General features: G+C 39.4%; 1 protein-coding gene and 1 long non-coding RNA gene across 2 annotated transcripts; one reads left to right on the top strand and one right to left on the bottom strand.

The window, feature by feature from the left end:
- Positions 1-3,478: 3,478 nt before the first annotated feature.
- Positions 3,479-7,074, bottom strand: LOC144022865 (uncharacterized). The gene is made up of 6 exons (XR_013284422.1): positions 6,953-7,074; positions 6,828-6,884; positions 6,638-6,697; positions 6,505-6,558; positions 5,908-5,964; positions 3,479-5,752 (listed from the first exon to the last, which is right to left on the bottom strand). It is a non-coding gene; the product is annotated as an uncharacterized LOC144022865 (long non-coding RNA).
- Positions 7,075-7,127: 53 nt separating this feature from the next.
- Positions 7,128-21,702, top strand: LOC144022439 (uncharacterized). Its single transcript, XM_077527221.1, has 8 exons — positions 7,128-7,718; positions 8,061-8,278; positions 8,382-8,524; positions 9,054-9,228; positions 10,603-10,766; positions 11,380-11,593; positions 12,531-12,667; positions 21,577-21,702. The coding sequence occupies exons 1-8, from the start codon at positions 7,681-7,683 to the stop codon at positions 21,700-21,702; spliced, it is 1,215 nt and encodes a 404-aa protein (XP_077383347.1). The 5' UTR covers positions 7,128-7,680.
- Positions 21,703-22,039: the final 337 nt, after the last annotated feature.

Raw genomic sequence — 22,039 nt, 5'->3', positions numbered from 1 at the left:
CCTCCTTCCCCTTGACTGGATGATCGAACACACGTTGAAACTCAGAAACAAAAGACGGGAAGGAGGACCGGAGGTCTGGTCGTGAGTTGCTCACCACCATAGCCCAGGTAGCGGCTTGACCAGCCAGGAGGCTCATAATAAAAGCAACCTTAGATTGATCACGAGCGTAGGTGTATGGTTGCTGGTCGAAGATAAGCGAACATTGATGCAGGAACTGAGCACAGCCACCCGGCTGTCCGTCGTAGCGCGACGGATGGGGCAAAACGGGTTCCCTTGTAGCTGCTGGAGGAGCAGTGGTGGCTGGGTCCGTTCGCGGAAGTTCCGGGCTCAGCACTCCACGGAAACCGAGCTGCTCGAACATCGCGAACATCTCCTCGCACCGGTGAGCAAGCCTGCCTACCATACCTTGGAGTTCCACCAAGGAGGTTTCAGTTTGCACCACCCTTTGCCCCTGACTGGCCAACGCCCGTCTCACCTTCTCCGAGTCTGCGGGATCCATGGTGGTCGGATTATTCTGTAAGGACTCAGCTGAGTCGATAAAGAATGAATCCCAAAACTGCAGGCTCAGAGGAGGAAAACAATCTCGATTTATTCTTTCTGAAAAACCGATTGCACAAAGCTTGCGCGCAGGCAAGACAACGAAATTTACAGCGGTGCCCTTGCACACAGGCGAGGGACACGGAAGTAACAAAAGACACTTGCAAAAGGCAAGGAGGAATTGGGAAACACAAAACTCCCGCAAAAGGCAGGGAACACGAATGTAACACAAAGCGCTTGCAACTGCAAGGAAAACTAACATAACCAAAATCGCTTGCAAACGGCAAGGAGAACTAACGTAACAAAAAACACTTGCTAACAGCAAGGACTAGAAAAACATAAATCACTTGCGACCGGCAAGGACGACACGAAATGCACACGGACTCAATCAACGCGAGTATAACAACAAAAGGCGACGCGGAAACACACACGTGAATATAAGTAAACTAAAGACGACGGCAGATTCAAAAACTTTTACCAATGGGGAAACGCGGAGAACACTTGGACACGAGGATGAGCAAGTAATAATCCGACAGCTGGCTGTTGCTTGTCGGAGTCCTCTTATAGTCCTGATTGCCAACTCGATGCAGGTGCGGAGCTGGGGAACGCCCCCCTTGTCATTGACACTGAAAACACACACAAAAGCACAACAGGGCTGAGAACCGAACCATGACAATGTGAAACATAACTTCAAACCAAGATAGTTACCCTCTCAGTATGTTAAGCTAACACTAGCATTGGCATGATAACTTAGCATTTGCATGCCAAGCTAACATTAGCATTAGCATGCTAACTTAGCATTAGCATGCTAAGCTAAAATTAGCATTAGCATGCTAACTTAGCATTAGCATGCTAAGCTAACATTAGCATAAGCATAATAACTTAGCATTAGCATGCTAAGATAACATTAACATTATGCTAACAGCACTAGCATGCTCACTTCCTGTTGATTTCAGGTCACTTCCTGTTGAAATTGGGTCTCTTCCTATTGATAATAGGTCACTTCCTGTTGAAATTGGGTCACTTCCTGTTGATTTTAGGTCACTTCCTGTTGATATAAGGTTACTTCCTGTTAAAATCAGGTCACTACCTATGGAAATCGGGTCACTTCCTGTTGATTACAGGTCACTTCCTGTTGATTTTAGGTCCCTTCCTGTTGAAATTAGGTCACTTCCTGTTGATATAGGTCACTTCCTGTTCAGGTCGGGGCATATCCTGGCAAGATCCCAGGCATACCTAATCAATTGGCCAAAATGGCCGCCGCCTTGGGGGGCCAGGTTGGCGAGAAACCTGGGCATATCATTTGTCTAAAATGGCCGCCGTGCATGGTAAGTTGGAAAATGGCCGCCGTGCGTGGTCAGTTAGGTGGTAAGATTGAAGAGCTCATGGCATGAATTGGTGAAACATACCCATATGAAAAAGTCCTATAAAAATTGCATATGAATCTTATCTGTTTTAACAGAATTCTATGTGGATTTTATATGTCACAAAACTCCCAAATACAAAATGCATACAATTTATGTATGTTTAAAATCATGCGTGTCAGACATGCCCAATGCAATACCAAGTCTTATATATTTTGTATAAAAAGAACCTACTTAAATTATATCACTGCTGTTCTTGTGCAAATATATATGGCATGCCATTATGCACAGTTGTGTTTAAATTAGGGCTTTCAAAGTTAAAGCGTTAACTAATTAATTGATCACAAGAAATGATCGCATTAATCATGTAATAACGCAGATTAATCTCTATTAATTTTGACTGTGGATGATCATTCAAAATATTTGTTCATGGCAAACTATCGGGGTCATTTTTTTTTCCATTTTAAATTATGCAAGTAATTAACTGCTGAGAAAAAGAGGATGTGCGTGCAAGTGGTTCAAAAAATGTTGAAGACGTCCTTATTAAAATTCAAAAGAGTTAACACATGGCTGACTGGTTAGCACATCCACCTCCCAGTTCTGAGGACTCGGGTTCGAGTCCAGGCTCCGGCCTTCCTGAGTGGAGTTTGCATGTTCTTCCCGTGCCCGCATGGGTCTTCTCCGGGCACTCCGGTCTCCCCCCACATTCCAAAGACATGCACGGCAGGTTAATTGGGTGCTCCGAATTGTCCCTAGGTGTGCTTGTGAGTGTGGATGGTTGGTTGTTCGTCTCTGTGTGCCCTGCGATTGGCTGGCAACCAATCCAGGGTGTCCCCTGCTTACTGCCCAGAGCCAGCTGAGATAGGCTCCAGCACCCCCGGCGACTCTTGTGAGCAGCCAGCGGTTCAGAAAATGAAAAAAAAATTAAAATAAAAAGCCTTTTTAATTAAGTGATTCATCGTGATTAATCAAAATTCTAAAATGTGATTAACCTGATTAAAAAATATATATATATTTGACAGCTGTAACTCAAATGTATACTTTGTACAGTTGCTCATAAGTTTACATACCTCTCGGGTGAATATGTTAATTTATGAGCACAGCTGTATGTTGACAACCAACTAAATCTACTCTTTGATAAATCAAGATAAATACAACAATAAAAAGTCAAATATTCATGAAATGCATATATATATATTACAAGTATTTTTGTTTTAATAACTTAAAACATACTTTCAATTTGGCGGCACGGTAGTCGAGTGGTTAGCACGTCCGCTTCCCAGTTCTGAGGTCTCCGGTTCGAGTCCAGGCTTGGACCTTCCTGGGTGGAGTTTGCATGTTCTCCCCGTGCCCGCGTGGGTCTTCTCCGGGTACTCCGGTCTCCTCCCACATTCCAAAGACATCCATGGCAGGTTAATTGGGCGCTCCGAATTGTCCCTAGGTGTGCGTGTGAGTGTGGATGGTTGTTCGTCTCTGTGTGCCCTGCGATTGGTTGGCAACCAGTCCAGGGTGTCCCCCGCCTACTGCCCAGAGCCAGCTGAGATAGGCGCCAGCAGCCCCCGTGACCCTTGTGAGGAATAAGCGGTCAAGAAAATGGATGGATGGATGGATGGATACTTTCAATTTTTCACAATTTTATTACAATACTGTACAACACAATCTCATTTTTGTTCTTAACAATAGTACGTCATGATAGCTTCACAAACAATAGGACCAGATGCACAATTTATGTAAACACATGGTCTTATTATTTCATTGCTATCAATAGCTCTTTCAAAGCCAGTTGGAAAATGAACAGTCTTAACAAAGGTCATTGAGGTTTTTACACTCTTCCCTTGAACCAGTTTCTGTACAGTGCAATTTCCAACCTTGCCTACTGCATATAAATGCTGATCTTCATTCACACTGAAAAAATATGAAATTTTGAAAATGTGTTCATCTTTCAAAATCACCACACTGTTGTTTCTTTTCTTTGTCTTTGCATAAGCACCACTGTGAATGACCTCTCCATTAATAACAACTATTCTGCTATAATATCGAACAATGGAGCCTGGGGTTACAAAACCATGCAATGCTATCAGGTCCTTTTCAGATACTTTCCCTATCTTTGGCACCCCAAGAGCTGTCACTTTGTCAAATCTTGCAGCATTTCTTACTTGATGTTTAGTTGAGGTCATTTCTCGGAGGAATAACTTCATTTCAGGTGAAACTTCACTTTGCGCACATGCATTAGCTATTTGTGGCAATGCACGAGACCAAGCGACTCTTTTACATATCTGCTGAGGTACTGCATTGCTGCTTTTTACTTGCTTAAGCAAATACCCATTATAGTTTTCAAACATGAAAGCTGACTGGGCCCAGAGAGGGCCCAAGTTCTCAACACTATTGCTCAAATGTAGGAGTGAGTGTACATTAAATGTCATTTGCCCTTCACCAAACAAACACTGAACAGACTTAACATAAAGCTCAAGGGAGTTTCGTGCATGGTCAATATCTTCTTGGTTAATCTGTGACCCTAACAAAATGCTTACACCCTCCACAAGCAATGCCCAATGACAAAGGTATTTGCTTGGGAGTATGCCCTTTAGGACTGGCACACTATAGTATAACAGCCAGTTCTGCCACTCATGTGCTTTCCAAAACCTTCTCTCAACAATAGACCGTGGGCTTCGTGAAAAAGTACTCGGAGGCTTGATTTCCAGTAAAGTTTCATCCACTCCTGCGGTGTTCAACCCAATATACCATGGCTGATTATGATATTTAGAATCAAACCATAAAGTTGACATTTGTCTGCAAACCCCCAGCAATACACAATGCATATAATCAGGAACCACACCGTTGATGAGGTCAAAATGTGGCAAGTCAACTATTGGAGATGGGCCCTTAATACCCAAAACACTGTGACCATTATTTCCAGCTATTTGACCTATTTCTGCAGTTGTATCATGTTGTCTAAGTTCAGGAATGCCCTCCTTGAAAGGATACACTCTCACAGTACCATTACCTTTCCTTAGTTGTTCACCGAGATGAAGACATTGACTACATCCATACTCTCCATTGAACTGTTTGAAATTTTGTAACAACGGCCGTGCTACTGCATCACAAATGGCGCACAATGCGTATACCTTTACAGTTTTAGCTGATTTATCTGCTGGATCATGCCAAGAAAGGCCAATCTGGGCAAGACTTTTACATTCCTCTACAAAAGGTTTGAGAAAGCTGGTCATTATTGGCTTAGATGAACCAAACCACAAAGCACATAATAGAACATGCTTATCTCTTTTCACGGGAGGTAATTCATTAATACAGCATAGTAATGGCCAGATATTAAATTTAGATGACTGAAATACAGGCACACCATCACAATTGAAGGATAGTGACACAAAAGAATCACTAAGAGATTTCAGACGTTTGTACAACTTCCCATCATAGATATCAGTAAAAACATCTCTGTTTTGCTGTGACACACTGTTCATAATGGGCTGATTTTCTAAGAGACTCTGGAGTTGGTCCCTCAAAGGCAAACAAACAAACAAGTTTCCCATCTCAATGTTCTGACTTTTCTGTACAGTTGACAAGCAGATGCTACATCTTAATTCATTGTCCTTAGTTGCAGCGATGCCAATATAAGAGCTACACACTCCACAGTAGTGATGATATTCTGACTTTACCACAAAGTCTTGAAAAGCTTTCTCCAGCATGTACTTGCTACGTGGAATGGGGGCACAATCAGGGCTGCATAACCTTAACAGTTTCAGCAAATCCTCCATCAATGCCCCAGTTACATTGTGTTTCAGAGAGAAGGCAAGTATGCTCAGCCAAGATGCATCTGGTGTGGATCTTGGTGCATTCTGTTAAAAAAAAAAAAAAAAAAAAAAAAAGTTATTTTCATTTAAAAATTATTATGTATTGGAAATGGGACTATCTAAATTTTCAAAGTCACACACATATTCATAAACAATGCTATTAAATATCCCATGCATTACTGCTAAATTTCTTATGGTACCTCTTCATAAGTTGGCCACCCTTCTGTGGACTCCGTTACTGGTGTTATAGTATCATTCTGTAAATGAGAAAAAAAAGGGATTTAAAAAGTATAACTTTCAATTAATGTGTTTGCTGTCATGTTAGAGACATTTCACATGCAACATGGTAAACTGATGTTTCTGAAACTTTGACACTAAATATTTTTTTGTTGTACTATGATTAAAATCATAATTAAATTAGGAACATAGTGGATTCTAAACTTTGCCTGGATTTGTTCTAAAACACCACTGCCTGGTTTCAAGTAGGACTAAATTATTACTTAGGCAGTTGGAAGAGTAAATACCAATAAGAGTAACAGATAGATAGATAGATATATAGATATATATATAGATATATAGATAGATAGATAGATAGATAGATAGATAGATAGATAGATAGATAGATAGATAGATAGATAGATAGATAGATAGATAGATAGATAGATAGATAGTCCTTGTGTCTCTGGAACATGTGCAAGGGTTATATCCTTTAAATAAATAAAACATATGGTATTATCCCATTCCCAGATGCAGTTTAAAAAATGTATACATTATCTGAACAATTTTAATACCAGTACCTCAGATGAGGGCACCTCATTAGGGTGTGGATGGTGTGGCAAAAGGCAGAATTCCTAAAAACAATTAAATATCACTACTCCATTGTAAAATTAATGAGAAATAGATCTAAACAATAATAAAAATTTTCTATACCTGCACTGTTGATGAAAATCGTTCCTTTGGCTCTGGAGTACAAGACAAAAGGTTGACATCCTAAAAATGAAAGCAATACATTTTTCTATTGTGAAATTTGTTTAAAAAAAACCCAAAAACAAACAAACAAAAAACTATATATATATATATATATATATATATATATATATATATATATATATATATATACCTGTATTTCTGATAAATTCTCTTCTGGCTCTGGAGGACATGTCAAAAGGTTCGAATCCTAAAAAATAAAATGTAAAGTAAAAGATAAAGATAAACAATTTTTATTATGATTATTGACAGACACACCTGCTCATTGGTGGATGTGGATGGCTTTGTCTCCCCTGATGAATGTGAAAAATGATACTAAAATGGTGGAAAAAGGAAAAAAGAAAACCATGATATATTGGGGGAAAAAAATTATATTAATTTTTAAGTGTATTCTACTTACACTGTCGGTTTTTTGTGAAGAATGCTCATTAAATTGAACGTCTTTTATTTTCCTAAAACAGTTTTAATGATACAGATGTTAAAATATTGGACAATATAGATTTGTGCATACAGCCTGTGTAGCCTAGACTTTATATAGTGTTAACTTCCTGTACACACCGATAGCATAGCACACTAGCATCGTGTACAGGCTGCAGTTAGCATAAAATAGCTTAGCTTTCATGAACTCATGCTACGCACACATAATGTACCTTTTTTTCCATCGACTCAGGGTACGACGAGGAATCTTTCTCTCTCTTCCCGCAGTATCATGAAGACAGTATATTTTTCGTTTTGGCATTTTTAGACTTCTTTTGTGCTTGCTTGGAGGTGAAAGAAAAGAACACAGACAGATAACACGACCTCGGAGACGATTAAGCTAGGTGGAGCGTGATTGGTTGACATCGATTTGAACTGCTACGTAGTTAGCCAATGACAAGCCAGAAGTCAATCCAAGCGGGATAGACCAGAAGAGAGATGGCGTTACTTGCTGCTTTCTGTGGCTTTTTCGTCTGAAAAAAGTTGTTGACCAGCGAGGCAGCGAAAACATGGACACCAAAGTCCCTTCTGACTTATTGCCAACAAGGTAGAAACATTTTCAACTTGCTCCTTTGAGTTTTAAGTTATATTTGAGTAAGTTACGTTACAGCCTGTATTCCACCAAGGATGAACGTTTGCTAGTGTTGTGCTAGCTAAAGTATCGAATTTCTCCTCAGTAAGTCATTCGCCAACATTTTTAATATTTTAACGTTTGTATTAGTAGTTTTAATTTAGTTGCAGACAATATTTAACAGTAATACAAAATTTGACATAAAACAGGAAAAAAAATGTCAAAAGACAAAACATGTATAAACTTGTCTATTCAGATTTGTTAATGCTATAGCCAAGTTTATGTTGTTTAAACTCTCACAATTTGTTGTAATTGTAGTATGACAAGAAGATTCGCAGTGGTAGTGTGGTGTAATGGAGAGGATGCTGGGAAGTATAGTGAAGTGAAGACAGATGCTATAAAGTCTTATGATGATTCCAAGTTTGATGACAATGGATATCCTGTATCTGACTACTTGGCCATTGTGGAGTGGCAGAAAGGTAAAAAACCCAAACATGGTTGGCCAGTTTACAGAGCATCTGTCAAGTTCGTCAGCAGTAAGTGATTTTTTTTTTTTTTTTAACCCAATGTCAGTTTCCATATCATTACATACATTTACATAAGGGAAATGTAATTTGTTTTGTCTATTTTTCATTTCAGGTAATCGTTTCCAAACAAATGGCAAAATTAAACAATATTTGTCTGTCAACAAGGATGAGCACCTGCCCAAAAAAAGACCCTCAATTCCGCCATGTCGATATACAGACTCTGATTCTGAAACTGATCTAGGTGAATCACCACAAGTAAGTAAAATCTTAAACATATATATGTATATATATATATATATATATATATATATATATATATATATATATATATATATATATATATATATATATATATATATATATATATATATATATATATATATATTATGTAATACTGTCTAAGAAGGTTAAACTACACTTGATAGATTGGTACTTTATTCATCTTAGAGCGGAGAAATACATTTCAGATGAGTGAGAATCTAGGGCAACTGACTCTTCTTCGAAAAGACAGAAAGAAATAGTTATAAAGAAATTACAGAAGTTGCTGCAAATCAAAGTAATAAACAAACAATCAATTGAATTGACACATTACACGTGTTCATATATTGGAGCATGTTGGCATGCGTTTTGCCTGATGATGCAAATGCAGATATTTATTTATTTGTTTTTTTATTTTTAATCAGTAACTATTGGCCAATCCTCCGTTGAAAGTGGGTTTTGCATTATTCCAGGAATAAGTGTGTTGTACTTTCAGTGAAAGTAACTGTTTTAATTTATTTTACAGACTCAAAGTAAAAAACAATCGATAACAAAACCACAAAAGAATGTTGCCAAAAAGCTTATCGATAAATATCAACCAATTTTCAACCAACAACAAACTCAGAAGCTGAATGAACTAGAGGAAGAAAATACAAGATTGCGAAGTGAGAATGAAAAACTGAAAAACATGTTGGTTAGAGGTGAGTATGGTTGTGAATCAACCAACACACAACAGTACTTTTTGGTTTGGTTTAGCCAGGCACTTTTCTTGTATTGCATCTGGTTTCTTGTATTTGATTTCCTCCGCTAGGTGGCACTGTGAATGAGTGGTTAGCACGTCCGCCTCCCAGTTCCGGGGACTTTGGTTCGAGTCCAGGCTCCAGCCTTCCTGGTTGGAGTTTGCATGTTCTCCCCGTGCCTGCGTGGGTCTTCTCCCACATTCCAAAGACATGCATGGCAGGTTAATTGGGTGCTCTGAATTGTCCCTAGGTGTGCTTGTGAGTGCGGATGGTTGTTTTTCTCTGTGTGCCCTGCGATTGGCTGGCAACCAGTCCAGACTGTCCCCTGCCTGCTGCCCAGAGCCAGCTGAGATAGGCGCCAGCACCCCCCGCGACCCTAGTGAGGAATAAGCGGTCAAAAAATGGATGGAAATGGATTTCCTCCGCTAAAATCCCAGAATAATCTCATACCAAGGCCTCAAATTTTAATTTCTCTGACATATTTGTTGCTTATTCAGAGAAAATTAAAGGCACATTCAAACCAGACATTTCCAAAGTACTGTATTTTGTCAGTATTTAATGCAGTGAGGAAATTGCTGACTAACCAGAGGCCTCATGTACAAAAGGTGCTTGGCGAAAACACCTTTGCACACTCAATTCTAGATACAACAACAGTTAAATGAGCATGGGAATGTAAGGTGCTCCATACCAAACACCTTTGCTGGTGTACACGTGTCTTTAAAAAAAATAAAATAATTTTTTTTTTTTTAAAAAGCATTTTTTTTTTCTCTGCTTTAGGGGGCTGTCAGCCAGTTGTAGAGATGATGCTGGGCAGTGGTGGGTGCAGTGGTGTGCAAAGCCCAGTAAATGTCCAGGACGAACGACCAACTTTGATGCTCCTGAAAACTTATTTTGCCCACATAGGGGCATATGGTGGGCAGTGGTGGACATGCCAATTTGTCAGTCAGTATTGCCATCATTATTTCAAGAGCAACTCAACACCAAATAAACTTTTTTTTTTTGCTAATATACTGTATTAATGGTGTCTATTAATGCTGTCGACATTACATATGGGCCCAGTGCATCCCTCTCTGGTGACAGCCAATGTGCGTTGACAACATACTTATTCGGTAAAATCACATGCAGGCGCCATACAATCAAACACCTAGATTGTACTGCGCCATGTGATGTATTACCAGTAAGTACGATCTCCTCCTGTTTCCAACAACTCGGATTGACTGGTCTGACCTGAAATAATGACATCATGATGACTGACAGATTGTCATGCCCACACCATTGCACAGTGGTTTGTGCAGGTAATCAGGTATTGAGTTCAAAATGTAATTGTGTTTACAGAGATACCAGATATGATTGGTGAGCTCAAGACTGCCCTCAAGTCCCGTGGTTCCACAACTTCCTTCAGCTCTGACTTCCAAGCAGGGCAAATTTCATCTCCTAGTGTTCAACAAACCTCTGCATCTGGTGTTCATGACCATCCCAAATCTTCCATAGAAGATCAGGTAGTTTTATATACTACTGTATAAACACTTTTCTCTCTCTTGCTTTGCAAGCTCTTAGTTACTCAGCAGTTTTGTTTTTTGTTTTAAATTGCCTTCTGTTCTGGCCTGTTCTTTTAAAATGATTATTTATCAAAATCACCTCTGATCTCTCAAGTCTTAATCTTGATTTACAACCAAAAGGTTTACTCTGCCTTTTGGTGGTAAAACAAGATGGCATTGCTAATGACTTGACAACATATACCGAGGACTAAGTGAAGGCTAAGCGGGGATTGCGCCTTGTCTGTTGCAACCCCCCTCTCTATCCATTTTTAAAACTTGTCTTGAAACAAATTTTAAATCTATGGCTTTTTAGTCAGCATGAGACGTGACATTGTTGTGGTGTTTTATTGATTGCTGTATTTGTGTTATTAATTTGTTTTAACTGTTTTCTTCCTTTTGTTTGTCTGTTTTCTTGTATGACTGATTTTACTCCATGTATCGCACTTTCTATACAGCAATGGTTGTTTTAAAGTGCGCTATAAAAAAAAGTTGGGTTGAGTATTTATTTATTTATTTATTTTTGTTACATATTTCTGAGAAAACATTTTTAGATTTTTTTTTTTTTTTTTAATAGGTAGAAATTGTTCCTGGGTCAATCGTCCACATCAACAAGCTGGCTTGGGCTGTGGCTCAAAATGCCAATTCTGCCTCCTGTTTTATAAGAACGCTTCTGACAGCTGTCTTTCCCATGGATGTGCTACTTGTCAGCAACCTACGAGGAACATCTAGGGATTCCTCAGGAACACGCCGTCAGGCTCTTGAAAAAAACAAAGTGGATGCAATATATAGTAAGTTTCTTAACAGTTTCTGACATACTGTTAGTGTTTAAAATGTACCTGTGGTGGTCAAAAGGAGAAATATACTGTATATAGTTTATCAAGTAAAACTGCAACACATTTATTCACTGTTGTATTAAAGAAAGTTTATAATGGCTTGCAGAACGTATTTATCAAGACACCATGACAACTGCTGGTTACAGCCATACTCGCTTGCAAGAAGCGAAGCCGTGACGTCACCACGTTGAAAGCCGTCTTAGCTCAGCCATGTCCACCTATTCAATGTGGCATTTTTTTTTTTTTACCATTCTGAATCAAGGCAATTAAAGGCAGGAGCTTGTCTGTGAGCGGGTCAGGTTGCATCCTTTCCATTAAAATAAGAATAAATCAGTAAATATCAGGCTGAGTGGTTAGCACGTCCGCCTCCCAGTACTGAGGACTCCGGTTCGAGTCCAGGCTCCGGCCTTCCTGGATGGAGTTTGCATGTTCTTCCCGTGCCTGCGTGGGTCTACTCCGGGTACTCTGGTCTCCCCCCACATTCCAAAGACATGCATGGCAGGTTAATTGGGTGCTCCGAATTGTCCCTAGGTATGCTTGCGAGTGTGGACGGTTGTTCCTCTCTGCGTGTCCTGTGATTGGCTGGCAACCAGTTCAGGGTGTACCCCACCTACTGCCCTACTTATCTGTTGCATCACTCAATAGTATTTAATAGTAACTAATGGGTGTGCGCCGTGCGCTAAAATTAACCAGGGGAATTATTTTGGCACATACAAAACGAGACACAAAAATAGAAACACAAGATATTTATCAAACTTGACAATATTGCTCCGTCCCATCAATACCTTGAAATGGGCCACCAGAGATATCCTTTAAGTGGTTTTATTTCTGCAGATGGAAATTGTGTATGCTGGTCAGTTAATAATAGCTATTTATGTTGTTTGTCTTACAGGAGCAACATTACAAAAATGGCCTCATGTCATCCCATCACATATTGGTACTGTGATCAACTCAAAGCTCTCCGAAATCAGGGCAAAGAATAAACCTAAAAATCTGGACCCTGAAACCATCATGCTGTTAGATGAGAATGTCAGTGTTTTGGGAATATGTCATCTTTGACAGTCAGATGGAAGGACTAGTTTACCCACGTCGTTTGATGTTGTGCAAATTAAAGCGTGTGTGGGTGTGTGTGTGCGTGTGGGTGTAAATAATGTGTGTGTGTGTGTCTGGAATAAAAGATTTTGACACAATTGTGGACTGTATTCAAATTGCATATGTCCTTTGTACAATGCACATGATATACATATAAGGATAAATACATTAATCTATCATATAAATATAGTAATAGTATTAAATCCTAATATGGAATTTGTAAGCATTTAACATTACTAACTTATTAAAATCATATTTAAATTGCCTAAAATACTTACAACTAATTTACTAGATTTAGATATTAAATGTAAGTGATTTTTTATGAAAACTTTAATATGTTCTTATAAAGTTCATATATAAATTGTTTTAAATAGTTATTTGTATTATATATCAAACATTTTAAATTGCATATATAAAACATATGTAGAACTTGTAATATTCATATAAGAGTTTGAAAATCCCCTATATGATTTATGGGTTGTTTTTGGTATGAAAGGGGCCATAATTGCACAGATATTATATAAGACATACACAGTCCTTATAAAGAAATTCTACTCAATTTATGAAAGGAATGTATAATGCTTGCCATATATATATCATATAGGCTTTTTTCATATGGGTATTGAAGTTGGAATGAAGTGAATCGGATGAAAAATATGGAAGTAAATATGAAATGTAGAATTGCCCATGTAGAATGTGGGAAATAATCAGGTGCTTAATCGAGAATTGTGGGTAACGTGTGAATTTTGGAACTGAAAAGCTGGAAGAGTTCATGGCGTGAAATGGAATATATTGAAGTTGGAATGAAGTCAATCGGATAAATAATGTGGAAGTAAATGGAAAATGTAGACTGTGGGAAATAATCGGGTGTGAAATCGAGAATTGTGAGTAACGCGTGAATTTTGGAACTGAAAAGCTGGAAGAGGTCATGGCGTGAAATGGAATATATTGAAGTTGGAATGAAGTCAATCGGATAAATAATGTGGAAGAAAATGGAAAATGTAGAATGTGGGAAATAATCGGGTGAAAAATCGAGAATTGTGGGTAACGTGTGAATTTTGGAACTGAAAAGCTGGAAGACCTCATGGCGTGAATTGATGGAATACATTGAAGCTGGAATGATGTGAATCGGATGAATGATGTGGAAGTAAATGGAAAATGTAGAATGTGGGAAATAATCGGGTGCGAAATCGGGAATTGTGGGTAAGGTGTGAATTTTGAACCTGAAAAGCTGGAATAGCTCATGGCGTGAAATGCTGGAATATATTGAAGCTGGAATGATGTGAATCGGATGAATAATGTGGAAGTAAATGGAAAATGTAGAATGTGGGAATAATCGGCAACGCAATCGGAAATTGTGAATTTTGGAACTGAAAAGCTTGAAGAGCTCATGGCCTGAATTACTGGAATATATATTGAAGTTGGAATGACGTAAATCGGATGAATAATGTGGAAGTAAATGGAAAATGTATAATGTGGGAATAATCGGCTACGAAATCGGAAATTGTGAATTTCGGACCTGAAAAGCTGGAATAGCTCATAGCATGAATTACTGGAATGTACTGAATTTGGAATGAAGTAAATCGGATGAATAATGTGGAAGTAAATGGAAAGTGTAGAATGTGGGAATAATCGGCTACGAAATCGGAAATTGTGAATTTTGGAACTGAAAAGCTGGAAGAGCTCACGGCTTGAACTACTGGAATATATTGAAGTTGGAATGAAGTAAATCGGATGAATAATGTAGAAGTAAATGGAAAATGTATAATGTGGGAATAATCGGCTTCGAAATCGGAAATTGTGAATTTTGGAACTGAAAAGCTGGAATCGCTCATAGCATGAATTACTGGAATATATTGAAGTTGGAATGAAGTAAATCGGATGAATAATGTGGAAGTAAATGGAAACTGTAGAATGTGGGAATAATCGGCTACGAAATCGGAAATTGTGAATTTTGGAACTGAAAATCTGGAAGAGCTCATGGCCTGAATTACTGGAATGTATTGAACTTGGAATGAAGTAAATCGGATGAATAATGTGGAAGTAAATGTAAAATGGATAATGTGGGAATAATCGGCTACGAAATCGGAAATTGTGAATTTTGGATTTGAAAACTGCTTGTAAAATTATAAATTTTAATGTTAATAATGTTTTGATTGTGGCCAGCTGATTAATTGGTCCGACATTACAAATATTCTTTACTTTACAAAATCATCTCGCGGGCCGGGTTAAACCCATTTGCGGGCCTGATCCGGCCCACGGGCCGTATGTTTGATACCACTGTTGTAAACAATACAAGATATAGTATGATACAATTAGTTTTAAAAAAATGTCAGACTATTAGTATACTATGGACAGATTATAAAATTCTACCCCTCCAAGCCAGTGTTCTTTCGCAAATTAGGGCTCGAGCAATGAAGGCTAAGGGGTCCCTATTGTTTTTGAAATTCATAGTTGCTTTGAAAAAATTGCGCGGACTTTGTGGATGTTTGTACAACTGTGTTTTTTTAAGAAGAGAAAAATGAATGAACCCAGTGATATACGAGGGAACACTATACCAATTAGAAAAACGAAAACCTTTTGTAAATATTACAAAGTTATTATACATTTTATGTAAGAATTGCATGTAGTGAGAGTTTAAGTGGATTGGATAATAATTTTGAGTTGTGAGCCATAAAAATGTGTAAAAAGGGGGGAGATAGTAACAATACTGCATATAAATTCATCCATCCATTCACTTTCTTAACCGCTTGCTCCTCACAAGAGTCACGGGGGTGCTGGGGCCTATTGCAGCTGGCTTTGGGCAGTAGGCGGGGTACACCCTGAACTGGTTGTCAGCCAATCGCTGGGCACACTGAGACGAACAACCATCCACACTCACAAGCACACCTAGAGACAATTCGGAGCGCCCAATTAACCTGCCATGCATGTCTTTGGAATGTGGGAGGTGACCGGAATACCCGGAGAAGACCCACGCGGGCATGGGGAGAACATGCAAACTCCACCCAGGAAGGCCGGAGCCTGGACTCGAACCCGAGACCTCAGAACTGGGAGGCGGACGTGTTAACCAGTGAGTCACCGTGCCGCCTAGGTTGATATTTTTTAAAATAAAATGTATAAACCTTGTTATGTATGCAAGAGCAGACATGCGTGCATTTGGCAATAACATATATACATGAAATTCCTAGACATATAGCATAATACATTTATGAATTATATACTCATATATACAATTTTCATGCTCTTATCTGACACAAGTAATTTTTTTAACTTTGCTTTTAAAGAATTTTTTTAAACTCAAAAAGTGAGTCACATCTTTTCAGGTCAATTCCCAAATTATTCCACAAATTAACACCTTTTACAGATACACATCTTTGCTTAATATTAGTTCTTGTTTTGTTTTTTTTGTAGACACTTGTACCCCTTATCACTTAATATCCCATTATGTCCCCCCCCCCCCCCGTTTTCATATACCAGACTGTGGACATTTGGCCCTGCACATTGGTATTAATTTAATCGTTCATGTATTAGCATCCACCTATCATTTGCGAATGCACCCCAAGGAGGGTGTGGTTGACCCTTCCCTCTTTGAATACCAGATGAGGCCATTTGTCCCAGCACTTTTGAACGAGTTGTTGTCCGATCAGTTAGCCACCCATCATATGTAAATGCAGCCACTACACAGCCATTATGCTGGAATGTGCCCCATTTGTCCCACACACCAATACTCAACTGAATCATAGGCCAAATGAACCACCAATATTCAACTTGAATCTATTCAACTGAATTTGAGGCCGAATGGACCACCAATATTCAAATGAATCTATTCAACTGAATCAGAGGCCAAATTGACCACCAATATTCAACTGAATCTATTCAACTGAATCATAGGCCAAATGGACCACCAATATTCAACTTAAATCTATTCAACTGAATTTGAGGCCAAATGGACCACCAATATTCAACTTGAATCTATTCAACTGAATTTGAGGCCAAATGGACCACCAATATTCAAATGAATCTATTCAACTGAATCAGAGGCCAAATGGACCACCAATATTCAACTGAATTTGAGGCCAAATGGACCACCAATATTCAACTGAATTTGAGGCCAAATGGACCACCAATATTCAACTTGAATCTGTTCAACTGATTTTGAGGCCAAATGGACCATCAATATTCAACTGAATCTGAGGCCAAATGGACCACCAATATTCAACTTGAATCTATTCAACTGAATTTGAGGCCAAATGGACCACCAATATTCAAATGAATCTATTCAACTGAATCAGAGGCCAAATGGACCACCAATATTCAACTGAATCTATTCAACTGAATTTGAGACCAAATGGACCACCAATATTCAACTGAATTTGAGGCCAAATGGACCACCAATATTCAACTGAATCTGAGGCCAAATGGACCACCAATATTCAACTTGAATCTATTCAACTGAATTTGAGGCCAAATGGACCACCAATATTCAACTGAATCTGAGGCCAAATGGACCACCAATATTCAACTTGAATCTATTCAACTGAATCTGAGGCCAAATGGACCCAGATGTCTCCTTGTTTCTTGTTGATAGTAGGCAAAGTTGAGAATTTGGCTGAGTGACTAGAATGAACCAGTTGTATTCTCGCAGTCAAACTGCAAGAAATATACAATTTTATTGTCTGGAAAATTTGATGCTTGTCATTAATTCCTGCTAACTTGTTTGTTGAAAATAAGACATTCTCCTTACTGATTGTGTGTCCTTTGTATGCAAACATTTGCTATAGTATAAAATGTATGTATGTGTGGCTTGTAGTAAATGTAGGACTGAATCTGTATCCAAAAAAAAAAAGCATTTGCAACTTGTCCATTCACACCCTTATCAGATCCTCAGGATCATCTCCTGAATAAAGGTGCAAATTAGGCAGGCCAAATGGACCCAGATGTCCCAGATTGTTCTTGTGGTACATTGAAAACAACAGTGGAACACCTCCCCTCACCTCCCCCGAACCGGGACTGACAAGTTTGCCCTAATCTCCAATGTTTGGAGGTCCTTTGTGGCAAACTGCTTTTCTGGGCGGCATGTGACCTAAAAGACAAAATATGTCTGCAACATGATACCCTATCTTGGGAAAGACCCCACCCTCAAGGGGGTGAGAGTGGGGGAAGACGTCGTGATAAATCTTATGGAGCCATTCCTGGACAAAGGAAGAACTGTGACTAGGGGTGTCCCGATACACCTTTTTCCACTTTCGATCCGATACCGATATTTCAGCCTTAATACTGTCCGATACCGATATCAGTCCGATACCATATCAGCAGGGCTGTCCCGATGCAACACTTTCTACTTCCGATCCAATACTGATATTTTAGCTTAGAGTACTGTAAATTAACAATATCAGTCCGATACCATATCAGCAGGAATGATACGTTTGTTTTAGTATGAAATGTTAGAAGAAACTTGATCAAGTGATAATTATTTAAATAAGGAATAATCAGCACCTTAAGTATGAGAAAATATGACCCGTTTATTCCTAAATTTGGGTGACCTAACTGCAACTATAAGTATGTCCAGGCATTTTAATAAAATAAATACAAAATAAAGGACCCTGAGAAATAACCCGAATAAAGTAAACAAAAACAAATTATACTCTTTGAAGTGCAAAATAACAATTTACAGCAGTACATATAGAATCTTATATATATATATATATATATATATATATATATATATATATATATATATATATATATATGAATAGAGTGACACTGTATGGTCACTATGGTGGGAACAGCGGGGGCGGAACAAAAAAAATATAACCAACACAATATTGGCCACTCTCTCACTGCTCAACGTGTCCCAAGCTCCAATTTAAAATGAATAAAAATGAATATGTAACTCTAATAAAAGTAGAAACACAGTTGGTTAATTTCACTATTCCTCCAAATCCCCTTTCTGCAGACCAAGCATAATATGGAGATTCTTTTTTAAGAAGATGAGCATTTCAGCATGCCGCCCCATTAGCTTGCTTCTATACTATGCTCCTCTATGTTAAATGAAGTTGCTCTGAGCTCCAGATGTCCGTGGTGAAGCTAACAGCGTGAGCATTTGCCAAATAAGCCGCTATACACCTTTGAACGTCACCATACATCCGCGGTATAGTTTTACCTACGAAATAGTGGCCGCTCGAAATAACTTAGCGAGGCGTGAGGTGCTCAATTACATTTAAAGCCGACAGTACTAACGATTGACAGGCTGGCCATCAAGCACAATAAATTAAGCGATCTTTTCAGTGATACTTACGTGAAGCCTTTTTGCCGTCCCGTGGGAGTTTTACGGTGTGAAAATGATTCAGAGAGCGTTGACTGTCTGATTATTCGCCTTGGTTCTCTTCTCAAAATCCTCATCCTCTCGTTTGTGATACTTTTTCAAATGCTTGATGAGGTTGGTTAGATTAAACTTCTCCCTTTCTTTTCGACCACAGGGAACTTCTGCTTTTGACAAATGTTGCTGTCCGCTGTCTTTTTCTTGTTTCAATGAAAAATACTCCCACACTGTTGACATTCTCTCTTCCTCAGTTAGCTAAAAGCTAATTCACATGCATGCTTGTTTGTTTGATCATGTGAGTGCGACATGCTCGGTGCAGACGCTGCTGGATAGAAAATCAGGAGCGGAAGTTTGTTCGTTATATATGTGTGCAAATATCGGATATTTTTGGACATGGACAAAAAAAATCCGATACTGTTTTTTTGTCTGATATTGGATACAGATCCGATATCAGTATCGGATCGGGACACCCCTAACTGTGACAACGGACAATTTCTTTGAGATGTAAAGAAATTGTCCGTTGTCACAGTTCTGCCTTTGTCCAGGAATGGATCCATAAGATTCATCACGACGTCTTCCCCCACTCTCACTCCCTTGGGACGGCTGGGGTCTTTCCGAAGATAGGGGATCATGTTGCAGACATATTTTGTCTTTAGGTCACATGCCACCCAGAACTTTATCCCAAACTTGTCTAGTTTGGAAGGAATATATTGGGTGAAAGGGCTGCGAACCTTTGTTGGCTAAAGCTGTTCGTCTATGGTGATGTGCCTGCCTGGATTGTATGCAGTTTGCCACAAAGGACCTCCAAACATTAGAGATTAGGGCAAATTTGTCAGTCCCGGTTCGGGGGAGGTGAGGGGAGGTGTTGCACTGTTGTTTTCAATGTACCACAAGAACAATCTGGGACATCTGGGTCAATTTGGCCTGCCTAATTTGCACCTTTATTCAGGGGATGATCCTAAGGATCTGATAAGGGTGTGAAGGGACAAGTTGCAAATGCTTTTTTTTTATTTTTATTTTTTTATACAGATTAAGTCCTACATTTTCTCCAAGCCACACATACATACATTTTATGCTATAGCAAATGTTTGCATACAAAGGACACACAAACGGTAAGGAATGTCTTATTTTCAACAAACAAGTTAGCAGGATTTAATGACAAACACCAAATTTTCCAGACAATAAAATTGTATATTTCTTGCAGTTTGACTGCGAGAATACAACTGGTTCATTCTCGTCACTCAACCAAATTCTCAACTTTGCCTGTTCTCAACAAGAAACAAGGAGACATCTGGGTCCATTTGGCCTATGATTCAGTTGAGTATTGGTGTGTGGGACAAATGGGGCACATTCCAGCATAATGGCTGTGTAGTGGCTGCATTTACATATGATAGGTGGCTAACTGATCGGACAACAACTCATTCAAAAGTGCAGGGACAAATGGACCTCATCTCGTATTCGAAGAGGGAAGGGCCAACCGCACCCTCCTTGGTATGCATTCGCAAATGATAGGTGGATGCTAATACGTGAACGATTAAATTAATACAAATGTGCAAGGCAAAAAGGCCCTTCTCTGGTTTTGTTAGGTAATGAGATCATTTGGCCCCTACTTGGGGGTAAAGATGTTAAATCATAAGGACTGTGTCTAATTTCAAACAAGGTTTGAGAAATGTGGCAGAGTAGATTGTCGTGTACTTTGTACATTATTTGTGCTATTTTAAACTCAAACAAGTCATAACATTTCATTGTATTAAATTTAATAAATAGTGGATGTATTGATTCTGTATATTTTGATCGATTAATAATTCTTGTAACAACTATGGCCTATGGCCCAGTCCACCCTCTAATTTTTTGGGGGTTTTCTTCTTCCAATGTAAACTCTCTGCACAGTTGCATAAATATTCCACAGCTCAGGAAGGATCTAATCTTGGTTAGGTCTGCAGGTGGTCACTCAACCACAAACAAAGCTTTTTTGAAGCCGCTGAACAGGTCACATAGGAATTTATGTGTCTTCCAAAATAGTTTGTTTAAGCCTGACTTCCCGGGGTCAGAGGGAAGCCTTTTACGACCTAGCAGATACAGCTAACTGATTATATCAACCAAAAAGGATGCTCTGGCATCGGTCCTCCAGGGGGCAATGACCCACAGGCACCCCTGGAACGTCTAGATGGAGCAACAGCGCCGCCAAGTGGTGAAAATTGGGACTATCCTTGGTGACAGTTCTTACAAGTAACCGCATTTTACACGTTTATACCTTGATAATTCTTGACAGATAACTGAACTACGAATGATTCATGTTATGTCTTTGTGTGTATGAATGTCCTATCTCATTTGTATTCCATAAGGAATGGAAGGTAATCAATATGTTTCAGTTTAGTCAGATTAGGCAAGTAGGAACTACCTCACAAAGTACTTAGTTTATGATGCATTAATTGCGATGTGTGCTATCATTCATCTCTTTCTGTCTTCTTCCTCTCTGCTTCCCCATTGCCGCGAGCCTGTTCCTGGACTCTCACTCTCGAAGACTCTGGTGCTGTGCCAATGTTTTTCCAAACACGTGGCCCCCTTTGTTCCTGGCAGCAACAGGTTGCCCCGAGAGCAGACACTCGCTGCACGCTACACCGGAGCAGGTGTGCCCATTCAACGCTGACCCCCAAAGAGACTCTTTTACTTCCTTTTCCCCTTTTTTTTCTTCGCCATCGGTGACTGCCCGCCATCAACGAGTCCCGCGGCCCCGTGGTACACTTGCATCGTACCGCCCGACTCAAGGTTGCCGCACCGCATCTCACCTGCTATTCGGTGGCGCCCCGCCGCAGTGCAAGCTCACCTCCAACGTCTGGACTTCCCCGGATGCAGGCACGCAGCGAACCGATCTCCAACACCTGGAGTCTACCGGTCCAACGGAACCAACCACGCCGGAGAAAGATCTCGCCGACCAATCAAGGGACGAGCCGCGCAACTACGTCAGCCCCCGAGCGGCCCTCTTG

Source organism: Festucalex cinctus, chromosome 7 (genome assembly GCF_051991245.1).
Source record: "Festucalex cinctus isolate MCC-2025b chromosome 7, RoL_Fcin_1.0, whole genome shotgun sequence".
In the NCBI taxonomy this organism is placed as follows: Eukaryota; Metazoa; Chordata; class Actinopteri; order Syngnathiformes; family Syngnathidae; genus Festucalex; species Festucalex cinctus.
This window is presented reverse-complemented; position numbering and strand designations above follow the sequence as displayed.